The 12,699-nt window shown below is 34.9% G+C and overlaps 1 protein-coding gene across 1 annotated transcript in view; it reads left to right on the top strand.

Annotated features, from left to right (window-relative positions):
* DACH2 (dachshund family transcription factor 2) overlaps positions 1-12,699 on the top strand; it is a 638,219-nt gene that overhangs the window by 468,439 nt on the left and 157,081 nt on the right. The window contains exon 5 of the mRNA XM_060137515.1: positions 1,659-1,817. Within this exon, the coding sequence (XP_059993498.1) occupies positions 1,659-1,817 (159 nt within the window). The remainder of the gene's footprint in view (positions 1-1,658; positions 1,818-12,699) is intronic.

Below are 12,699 nucleotides of genomic sequence, written 5' to 3'. Positions count from 1 at the left end.
GAAAGTGTCCAGCAGAGGGGATTGATTCCCAGAAGTGGGATAAGAGCAGATGAATGGGTAAAAAGGTTAAAAAACGAAAGCAAACAAACAAATAAAAACCTCCCAGAGATTCTAGCAGTTTGCTTAAATAAATTTTAAATCCTCAGGGAGAACACCACTTTGCCTTGAAAATATTTCCCTAAAAAGTCTACAACTCTAAAAACTGATTTTGCAAATGTGATACTTGAAAGCAATAGTATAAACTAAGTAAATACTCTATTTTATAAATAAAAACATTCAACCTCTTTGACCCAGAAATCACACTCTAGGGAATTGATTGAGTCTAAGGAAATATTCAAATGAATGTTTTTATTACAGTAAATTTATAATAGTGACAAATTTGAAACAAACGTATAATCCAATGTTTAATAAATTATAGTACATTAACTCAGTAGACTGCTATGTAGCCATTACACTTTGTAAATCTGATACCTGAAGCAACATGGCAGAGATGTTTATAATGTATAAATGAGTATCTATATGAACAAAGCCTAGGAGGGAACTCAAAGAAGTGAAAAAATTTACAATGTTGAATGTTAGGAATATGAGCACCTTGATTTCTTTCTACTTTTTTCTTAAGCCAGTAAGTGCACATATTTTACAGAATGCCCAAGATCCCCAGGCCTAAATCTCTCTACAAAACAGGGTCAATGTTTTGGCAATCAGATGGGATAGAGTCAGCCATGTGGAGATGCTAATGTCACAATTCCAGCATGGGAATAAGAACAGAACCACTGATCTCTGAATTAATGAAATACATCAAGTGAATAGATGGGGCTGCCCACACAACCATTTTGTTTTCTAAAGCAAGACTGTGTGCTACTGCAGTGATTGGAATTCAACCCCTACCCCTCTGTTTAAAGTATTCTTCTTAAAAAGATGCCCTGGAAATAATTTTGTGGCTGTTTCCTATATGCTTTTAAGCAATGGTTCTGCCCCACAGTATGCTAAGTGCCAGATGAAATAGCTATGCCACTGTAGATTATTATGATGATATAGTATAGTAGTCTGCATTTATGCATACTTTACTTCACTCTCTAGCATGGATGATCAAAGTAAAGCACAATTTCAAATTAAAAGCTGTGGTTTTATGTTTTATCCCTCTTATTTTGTATAAAAGCCTGCTGTGTATGAAGAGATTAACTTTTTGAGGGCTGGATCTGAAAACAAAATAACTGATCATTTTGTATCTTACCACATATTTTTGCATGTCATCATGCTCTTATGAATGTGTTCTTTTTGAGTGAATAGCAACTGCTTTTCATTAAGATATAGCACACATATGTTAGAGGGTTGGAAGGAGAGGCAGTAGTGTTCAGTTAAAGGCCTTCAAAATATAAATGCTTTCAAAAGTTATTCATTATGCTTCCAGATTTTTTAGACTACCTGTAAGGCAAGTGAGCCTATATTATTAGTGAAAGCTGTTTAGTTTTCCCAGAGTCAGCTTAAATCCAAGGCTATTGAAAGTTTTTGAAACCATCATAAAAAATGAGTCACTTATGTTTAATAATAATTTTCTATATAGTAATATTAATAATTACAACCCTAAAAAGGGAGTTTAAAAATCCTTCTCATGGAAAGTTGTTAACTTGCAATCTGTTTATATGAATGTTTTTCAGGTGGAAGTGACTCTTCCTGGGATAAGGATAAGATGCAGTCTCCTCTTGCTGCTCCTGGACCCCAACACGGAATTGCTCATGCAGCCCTGGCTGGCCAGTCAGGCCTTGGAGGAGCTCCTACCCTCAATCCACTGCAGCAGAACCAGCTGCTGGCCAATAGTATGTATACTGTACTTACCAAATTTGGTGTGTAAGAAAAATACCACCCAAGACCCACTGAACAACTTGCAATACCAGGGATGGTTTATTTCTCTTCGATAAGGTTTAACAATTTGAAGTTAGGAAGGTAGATAAAGAGGAATTCATTTGAAAGGGTGAGGTTTTTAGAACAGAGATATATTGAGTGGCCGTATAGCAGAGTAGAGGTACACAGGAGGCTATGTAAGAGAGTAGTTAAGAATTCTGGCTATAGTCACATAAACTTGGGTTTGAATTCCACATCTTTTGAATTCTGTATCACTGTCTGGCTCTGGAGAAGTCAGATAACTTTTCCAAGTCTCAGTTTCCACAACTGAAAAATAGGAATAAAAGTACACCTAGGCATTAAGGTTATTGAGAAGGCTAAAAATAATTAAGGAAAAACTGTTAGCAGTGACTTGCATATAGTAAGTACTTATTACTCAGTAGTCAAACTACAGCTGAATTATACAAATTCAGGTTTAGATAATGTCTTTAGGAGCTTCAAAGACTCAGAAATCTTTCTGTAGGAAAGCAGGCCTTATATATCTTGCTTAGCTAAAATCTTACTTTCCTTACAGACAGAAAATCTGGGAGAAGAATTCCATTATTCCTTTCTCTGAGACTTTCATCCCCCCACTAGAATTAAGGCAACAGAGGAATTCTGAGATATTTTAACATGATGTCCTAAATCTTAATGAAATTCATCAGTCATTAAGCATATAAAATAAGTTATGGTTTCATCCTTTAAGGAGATTATAATCTAAAGGGTGAAATGTCTCATAAAAAATGTAATGTTAAGCAAAGACAAATAAAATGAATGTCAGAAAAGTTGTAAATATTATAAATCAAAACCAACTGATTAAGATAGACTTATGTCATAAAGAGGGGAAACCTAGAGGACTTCTTGTTTCTGGTCTGACATGTAAAGAGCTTATAAGTTGTCATTCTTGTCCTCACAACAAGAAAAAAGTGGACAGTCTGAAAATCAATAGCTCTTTTAAATCCATCAGAGATTGAGTACACGGGGTACAGTTAACCCCCAAACTGGATAGATTGGCAGATACAGAGAATCACAGATTATAGGGAGAAGAAGCCAGAGCTAGAGCCTGGTAGAAGTATTTAAAGAGTAATTGAGTTATTTCTGAAGATTCAGAGTGAATCTTGCTTGAGAGGTAAAGACTCCTGGGGGCCCACACTTAGGGGGTCCCTACAGTTTCATGAGTTTTACCTCCAGAACCCTATGAAGTTCTCAGGATGAAGACTTGAGAAAGTTGTCCTCATGCTTCTAGAAGAGGAGAGAAAAAATAACCATTTCAAAATATGTCCAGAATGTTCTGTCCTCCTTAACAGAGGCCCATCCTCAAAGGAAACTACTTTACCAGAGCTTAAAGTATTTACTTTCACCACAGCCTGACTTGGGGGAAGGGATACAGTAAACTCCAGTACCCTGTAGACATTGATGCGAGGGAATAGAGATACAAAACTCCAGCCCCTTTAGTTTTTCATGTGGGGAAAGAGAAATACTCAACTCTAGTCCCCTCTAGTCTTCCTGTCTCACCTAAGAGGGCAAAAAGGCAGAAAAGAACTTGCGAAAGTCACAGCCCAAGGCCACAGTCTCACTAGGAGACTGAGACTTGATCACAGGATTATAGACCATTTCTTCTCTCTACACATTAGGGCTCTGCCTAATAACAGGATGTTACAACTGAAAGAACAGAATGCCTCAGAAAGCCTCTAGGTAAAAACAAAGACAACAGGGAAGATAGGAAAATATAGCTGCTAATATGGCAACTACAGCAAACAGTAAACAGTCTAACTCCTTGCCAATAAACATAAAATTTCCCAATAAAGGTCTGTTTATGTCACTTCCCTTTACCCAATACACAATTTCTGGCTTTAAACAAGAAAATTGCAAGGCATGTAAAAGGCAAAAAACACAGTATGAAGAGAGAAAGCAAGTGACAGTACCAGAATTACATATAGCAGATATTTTAGAATTATCAGACTAGGAATTTTAAATAACTATGATTAATATACTAAGAGAATGGGAAAAGTGGAAAACAAAAGTATTCATGGAAATTTTAAGCAGAGAAAGGGAAAATCTAAGCATCAAAAGGAAATACTGAAAATCAAAAATACTCCAATAAAATGAAAAATGCCTAAGATGGGCTCATCAGGGTCAAGGCAAGGATTAGGAAACTTGGAGATATGTCAAAAGAAACTTCCCAAACTGAAAAAACAAAGCAAAAATGAATGAAAAAAAACAGAACAGCATATCCAAGAACTGTGTGGCAATTACAAAAGGTGTAGCACACATGTAATGGAAATACTAGAAGGACAAGATTGAGGGAAAGGAAGAGAAGAAATATTTGAAGTAACAATGGCCGAAAATTTTCCCAGATTAATGAGAGATTCCAAACTACAGACCCAGAAAGCTTACAAAACACTAAGAAAGATACATATTAACAAATCTACTGCTATGCATATTATAGTCAAAATGGAAAATCAAAAAGAAAAAATCTTGAAGGAAGACAGAGAGAAAAAAGAACTCCTTACACGTACAGGAACAAAGAGAAGAATTACTTTAGACTTACTTTCAGAAACCAGGCATTGAAGAATAGAGTGGTGTGAAATTGTTGGTGATGAAAGAACACATTCCACCAACCTAGAATTTTGTATCCAGTGAAATTTTCCTTTAAAAGTGAGGAAATAAAGACTTCCTCAGATGAACAAAAGTTAAAGGAATTTGTTACCATACCACCAGATCTGCCCTGTAAAAAATGTTAAAAGAAAGTCTTCAGAGAGAAGGAAAATGGTATAGGTCAGAAAGTTGGATCTACAGAAAGAAAGGATGAGAGTTAGAGAAGGAATAAATTAAGGTAAATTATATGTGTGTGTGTGTGTGTGTGTGTGTGTGTGTGTGTGTGTATATGTATTCTTAATCGAACAAATAAACTGTTCCAAATAACAATAACAATGATATATTGGGTGATTATACTTTATGGATAAGTGAATAAGTGATATAAATGACTGATATTATAAAGGACAGGAGGGAGGAATTGGAAATACTCTGCTATAAGGTAACTTCACCACCCATGAAATGGCTTAGTGTCATTTGAAGGCAGATTTAAATAAGTTGTAAAATGTATATTACAAACTCCAGGGAAATCACTTATTTTTTTTTAAATAAGTATAATTAACATGATAAAAGAGGAGAGAAAAATGAGTCATATAAAATGGTCAGTTAACACCAGAGAAAACAACAAAAGAGTGGAAGACAAGACTTAAAAAAAAGAAAAAACAAGGACATGAATAGAAAACAGTAACAAATATGATAGCTACCTATCCAACTATCATAATCACTTTAAATATGATTGGTCTAAATACACCAATTAAAGACATAGACTGGCCTATGAATATTAGTGACCTGGGTTATTGATGATTTTGCTTGTACTCAAAATACTTCTTGTGTAATCAGGTATCAAGTAAAAGAAAAGCAAAAAAAAAGCAAAAGCAGCAACAGCAAAAAGTAAAAATAATGGAGACACAGTAGATAAGAAAACTCAGGAGCCAGCCATGCTGAGAACCACCCTCCCACCAGTGGGCTGGCACAATCCCTGGGACTGCCTGAGCAGTGCAGCCAGCCCAGCCCTACACACCAGTGAGCTTGAAGCCATTGCACAAGGAAAGGCCTGGCAGCCAAATGGGCTGGTGACTAACCTCACCTACCAGTGTGCCCATAGTAGTTGAACCCATCACAACAGAAGGGCTCATGCAGCCCACACAGAAGTCACTCCTAGAGCACATAGCTCTGCCAACCAGAAGGTTTATGCTGCTGTGCCCCATAGGACGTCTCCTATAAAAGGCCAATTTTCCAAAATCAGGAAATGTAACCAACCTACTTAATACATAGAAATATACATAGAAAATTAGGCAAAGTGAGGAGACAGAGGAATGTGTTCCAAACAGAGAAACAAGACAAAACCACAGAAGAAGAACATAGCAAAGTGGAAACAAGCAATCTACCCAATAAAGAGTTCAACTTAATAATCATAAAGATGCTCAATGAAGTCAGGAGAAGAATAGATGATCACAGTGAGAAGCTTTACAAATAGTTAGAAAATATAAAGAAGAACTAAACAGAAATGAAGAATACAATAACCTAAATTAAAAAATGCACTAGAAGGGATCAATAGTAGATTAGATGATACAGAGGAATGCATTGGCAAAATGGAAGACATAGTGGAAATCACTCAAGCTGAACAGAAAAAAGGAAAATAATTTTAAAAAATGAGAACAGTTTAGAAGACATCTGGGACAACATCAAGCATTCTAACATCAGCATGCTGGGGGGGGGGGCAGGAGGAAAAGAGAGGGCAGAGAATTTATTTGAATAAATAATAGCTGAAAACTTCCCTACCCTGGGAAAGGAAATGGACATCCAGGTCGAGGAAGCACAGATAGTTCCAGACAAGGTGAAACCAAACAGATCCACACCAAGACAAATTATAATTAAAATGACAAAAAATAAAGAGAAAATCTTAAAAACAGTAATATGCAAGCAGCTGGTTAACTTGAAGGGAACTTCCATAAAACAATCAGACCCTTATCAGCAGAAACTTTGCAGGCCAGAAATGACTGGCATGATGAAAGTGATTAATGGCAAAACCCTACAACCAAGAATAAACAATCTGGTAAGGCTGTCGTTCATATTTGAAGGAGAGATAGTTTCACAGACAAGCAAAAACTAAAGAGTTCAGCACCACTAAAACTGCTTTGCAAGAAATGTTAAAAGAACTCCTTTAAGTGGAAAAGACCACAACTAGAAATATAAAAATTATGAAAGGAAATGTCTCATTGGTAAAGGCAAACATACAGGAAAGGTAGTAGATCAACCACTTAAAAGCTGGTAGTAAGGTTAAAAGATAAAAGTAGTAAAATCATCTATATCCACAATAAGTAGTTAAGTGATATACAAAACAAAAAAAAAGTAAAATATGACATCAAAAACATTACCTGTGAAGGATGGAGAATAAAATGCAGGGTTGTTAGAATCTGTTTGAACTTAAGAGATCATCCACTTAATATATGAACCACATGGTAAAGACAAACCAAAAACCTATAATAGATACACACACAAAAGGAGAAAGTGTTCAAATATAACATTAAAGATAGTCATCAAATCACAAGGGAAGAGAGCAAAAGGTAAGAAAGGAACAAAAGAGAACTTCAAAAACAATCAGAAAACAAAATGACAGTAAGTACATATCTATCAATAATTACTTTAAATGTAAATGGACTAAATATTCCAACCAAGAGAAACAGGTTTGGTTATATTGATTAAAAAACAAGACTCATACATATGCTGCTTATCAGAGACTCACTTCAGATCTAAAGACACATGCAGACTGAAACTGAGAGAATGGGGAAAGGTACTTCATGCAGATGGAAATGAAGAAAGCTGGGATAGCAATACTTATATCAGACAACACAGACTTTAAAACAAAGACTGTAGCAAGAGAAAGAAGGGCATTACATAATTATAAAAGGATCAATCCAACAAGTAGATATAACAATTATAAATATATATGAACTCAATATAAGAGCACCCAAATACATAGCAAATACTATCAAACATAAAGGGAGAAATTGACAGTAACAAAATAATAGTAAGTGACATTTACACCCCATTTACATCAGTGGATCTATCACTCAGACAAAAATCAATAAGGAAACATTGGCCTTAAATGACACATTAGATCAGATGGAATTAAAAGATACATACATAGAACATGCCATCCAAAACCTGCAGAATAACGTTCTTTTCAAGTGCACATGGAACAGTTTCCAGGATAGATCACATGCTGGGCCACAAACAAGTCCCAATAAATTTAGCAAGGTTGAAATCATATCAAGCATCTTTTCCCACCACAACGCTATGAGACTAGAAATCAGCCATAATGAAATGAACTGCAAGAACACAAAAATGTGGAGGCTACACAATATGCTACTGAACAATCAATGTGTCACTAAGAAATTCAAAGAGGAAATTAAAAATACCTGGAGACAAATGGAAATGGAAAAAAAATCAAAATCTATGGAAAACAAAAGCAATTCTAAGAGGGTTGTTTATAGTGATATAAGTCCATTCCTGGAAAGAAGAAAAATCTTAAACAACTTAACCTTACACATAAAGGAACTAGAAAAAAAACCCAAAGTTAGTAGAAAGAAAGAAATAATAAAGATCAGAGCAGAAGTAAATGATATAGAGACAAAAATAGTAAAGATCAAGGAAACTAAGAGTTGGTTCTGTTAAAAGGTAAACAACATTGTTAAATCTTTAGGCAGACCCATGAAGAAAAAAAGAGAGAAGACCCAACTAAATAATATCAACAATGAAAAAGGAGAATTTAAACCAATATCACAGAAATACAAAGGATCCTAAGAGTTTACCTCAAACAATTACATGTCAATAAAATGGACAGCCTAGAAGAAATGGAAAAATTTCTAGAAATGTACAATCTCCCAGGATTGACTCTGAAAGAAATAGAAAATATGACCAGTAAGGAAATCAAATTAATAATAGAAAAACTCCCAACAAATAGAAGTCCAGTACCAGATGGCTTCACAGGTGAATTCTACCATACATTTAAAGAAGAGTGAATGCCTATCATTCTCAAACTATTCCAAAATATTGAAAAGGAAGGAATGCTTCCGAACTAATTCCATGAAGCCAATGTCACACATATACCAAAATCAGACAAAGACACCACAAAAAATAAAATTAGAGGCCAATATCACTGTTGAACATAGATGCAAAAATTCTCAACAAAATATTAGCAAACTGAATCAGCAATTGATTAAAAAGATCATATACCACGATCAAGTGGAATTTATTACAGGGATACAAGGATGGCTCAACATCTGAAACTCAGTCAACATAATACACCACATTAGCAAAACAAAAGATAAAAATCATCTCAATAGATGCAGAAAAAGCTTTTGATAAAATCCAACATCCATTTATGATTAAAAACTCTTAATAATATTGGTATAGAGGGAAGATATCTCAACATAATGAAGGCCATATATTACAAACCTACATCCAACAGAGTACACAATGGTGAAAAGCTCATAACACTTCATCTAAGGTCAGGAACAAGACAAAGATACCCACTCTTGCCACTTTTATTCAAGATCGTTCTAGTTACAGCAATCAGATAAGAAAAAGTAAATAAAAGGAACCCAGATTGGAAGGGAAGTAAAAACTCACTGTTTGTAAATGATGTGATACTATATAGAGAACACTCTAAAGATACCACCCAAAACTATTAGAGCTAAAAAACAAATTCAGTAAATTTGTAGGAAACAAAATTAATATACAGAAATCTATTGCATTTATATACACTAACAATGAACTATCTGAAAGAGAAGTTAAGAAAACAATTTCATTTGCAATTGCATTAAAAAGAATGAAATACCTAGGAATAAGCCAAACCAAGAAGTTAAAAGTTTTGTACTCAGGAAACTGTAAGATATTGATGAAAGAAATTGAAGATGATACAAACAAATAGAAGGAAACGCTATGCTCATGGATTGGAAAAATTAATATTGTTAAAATGACCATACTACCCAAGGCAATCTACAGATTCAATGCAGACTCTATCAAAATACCCATGGCATTTTTCACAGAACTAGAACAAATAATTCTAAAATTTATATGGAAACACAAAAGACCCCAAAACAATCTTGAGAAAGAAAAACAAAGCTGGAGAAAGAAAAACAAAGCTGTCATGCTCCCTGATTCCAAGATGTACTTCAAAGCTACAGTAATCCAAACAGTATGGTACTGGCACAAGAACAGACACATAGATTAATGAAACAGAATAGGGAGCCCAGATATGATCCGAGACTCACATGGTCAGTAAATCTCTGGCAAAGGAGGCAAAGTTTACAATGGGAAAAAGACAGCCTCTTCAGTAAATGGTGTTGGGAAACTGGACAGTTACATGGAAAAGAATCAAACTGGACTACTTTCTCACACAATATACAAAAATAAACTCAAAACAGATTAAAGACTTAAAAGTAAAACCTGAAACATAAAACTCTTATAAAAAATCATAGGCAGTAAGTTCTTTGACATCAATCTTAGCAATATATTTTTGGATATGTGTCCTCAGGCAAGAGAAACAAAAGCAAAAATAATCAATTGTGACTACCTAAAACTAAAAAACTTCTGCACAGTGAAGGAAACTATTAATAAAAGAAAAGTCTGCCTACTGAATGGGAGAAGATATTTATATAAGATATATCTGATAAGGCATTAATATCCAAAACATACAAAGGACTCATTCAGCTCAACATCAAAAAATCACCTGATTAAAAAATGGGCAGTGGACTTGAATAGACATTTTTCCAAAGAAGACATGCAGGTGGCCAACAGATGCATGAAAGTATGCTCAACATCACTAATCATCAGGGAAATGCAAATCAAAACCAAAATGAGATCTCACCTCATGCCTGTCAAAAAGATAAGAAGTAACAAATATTGGCAAGGATTTGGAGAAAAGGAACCCTCATGCACTGTTGATGGAATGTTAATTGGTGTAGCCACTATGTAAAATGATATGGACATTCCTCAAAAAATTGAAAATAGAACTACCATACCATCCAGCAGTTCCACTCCTGGGTATTTATCTGAGGAAACCAAAAATACTAATTTGAAAGAAAAAATATGTACCTAACTGTTCATAGCAGCATTATTTATAGTAGCCAAGATAATGGAAGCCACCTAAATGTCTACAACTGATGAATGGTTAAAGAAGAGGTGAAATATTACTCAGCACTTGAGATCTTGCCATTTCAAGTGCTGAATATTACTCAGCACTTGAAATCTTGCCATATGCAACAATGTGGATGGACCTGGAGGGTATTATGCTTAGAGAAATGTCAGACAGAGAAAGACAAATACTGTATGTTTTCACTTATATGCAGAATTTAAAAAACAAATCAAATTAACAAATACTACAAAACATATACAGACTCACAGATTCAGAGAACAAACTAGTTGTTACCACAAGGGGCAGGTGTTGGGGGAAGGACAAAATAGGTAATGGGGATTAAGAGGTACAAACTACAGGTTATAAAACAGATAGATCTTAGGGATGTAATGAACAACACAGGGAATAGAGCCAATATTTTATAATAACTTTGTATGGTGCATAATCTATAAAAGTATCGAATAATCAAGTGTACACCTGAAGCTAATATAACATTGTAAGTCAATTATATTTCAATTTTAAAAAAAGAAATAGCCTAATTAAAAATGGGTCAAAGACCTGAACAGACACCTCATCAAATAAGATATACAGATGACAAATAATCATATGAAAATATACTCAACATCATATGCTATTAGGGAGTTTCAGATTAAAACAAATGAGATACCCCTGCACACCTATTGGAATGGCTAAAATCCAAAACTTCATCAACATTAATTGCTGGTATGGATTTGGAGCAAGAGGAGCTCTCATTCATTGCTGGTGGGAATGCAATATGGGACAGCCATATTGGAAAGCATTTGACAGTTTCTCACAAAGCTAAACTGAGTCTCCCTTGTTTATCAAATGAATTGAAAATTTATGTCCACACAAATATCTACATACCAATGTTTATAGCAACCCTATTCATAAGTGCTAAAAGTTGGAAGCAAACCACAGTGTCCTTCAATAGCTGAATAAGTAAACAAACTGTGGTATATCCATGCCATGGAAGAATAGTTAGCAATAAAAACAAATGAGTTGTGATGCCTGGAAAAGACTAGTGCATATTTCTAAGAGAAACAAAGCCAGTCTGAAAAAAACAAATACTGTATGAGTCCACTTATATGGCATTCAGGAAAAGGCAAATCTATAGAGACATTAAAAGCCAAGTGTAAGAGGAGGGGTGAATAGATGGAGCAGAGGGGATTTTTAAGGCCAGTTAAACTAACTATTCTGTATTATACTGTAATGGTAGATACATGATACTGTGCATTTGTGAAAATCCTTAGAATTTGCAATGCAAAGAATGAACCCTATTGCACATTATGGACAGTAGTTAATAATAATGTATCAATATTGATTCATCCATTGTAGCAAGTGTACCTCACTAATCCATGATGTTACTTAGAGGGGAAACTGCTGGTGGAGGGGAAGTATATGGAAATTCTCTGTAAATTCTGCTCATTTTTTTTTCTGTAAACCTAAAACTGCTCTAAAATTAAAGTCCATTGATGAAAAAGAGGAGGAGGACTTTTACCATACCCAAATAAATGTGTTAGAGTGGTAGATTACAGAGAGAGGCATCAACAAAAGTGAAGGCTAAGGTAAGTTAAAATTGCAGAGAGCTACAACTAGTCCAGAGGGGCTAGAGTAGAGCATACACAGAGGGATATAGTGAGATATCAAAGCTAGAAAGGTATGTTCACATGAAACCAAAGAGCTTATATTTTATTCTAGAGACAGTGAGTAGCCACTGAAAGTCTAAAAATTGGAGTGGAAAGGCAAATTAAATGGCATAGGAAAACCAGGAAGACAGGTTACCTTCTAAGCATGGTGGGATTAGTGCCTGACTGTAGAATGCAATATATCACAGAGGAAAACATGACTTGGAAACCAAATGAATGTGATATTTTAGAGGGAAGATTAGAGTATTATTGAAGTTTGTAACCTTAATGGCTGGGAGGAGGTGGTGCCATGCACTTACATAAAAGTTATAGGAGTTGCCAGAATACCAAGATGCATTAGAAAGAGTGCTTATAGTCGTCTGCCTGATGTCCTTGTGGTTGACAGGAAAGAAAAATTCATTTTGGTGATATTTA

This window comes from Lagenorhynchus albirostris, chromosome X (genome assembly GCF_949774975.1).
Source record: "Lagenorhynchus albirostris chromosome X, mLagAlb1.1, whole genome shotgun sequence".
Taxonomy (NCBI): domain Eukaryota; kingdom Metazoa; phylum Chordata; class Mammalia; order Artiodactyla; family Delphinidae; genus Lagenorhynchus; species Lagenorhynchus albirostris.
Note: the sequence above shows the minus strand (reverse complement) of the source record. Positions and strands in the feature narration are given on the sequence as shown.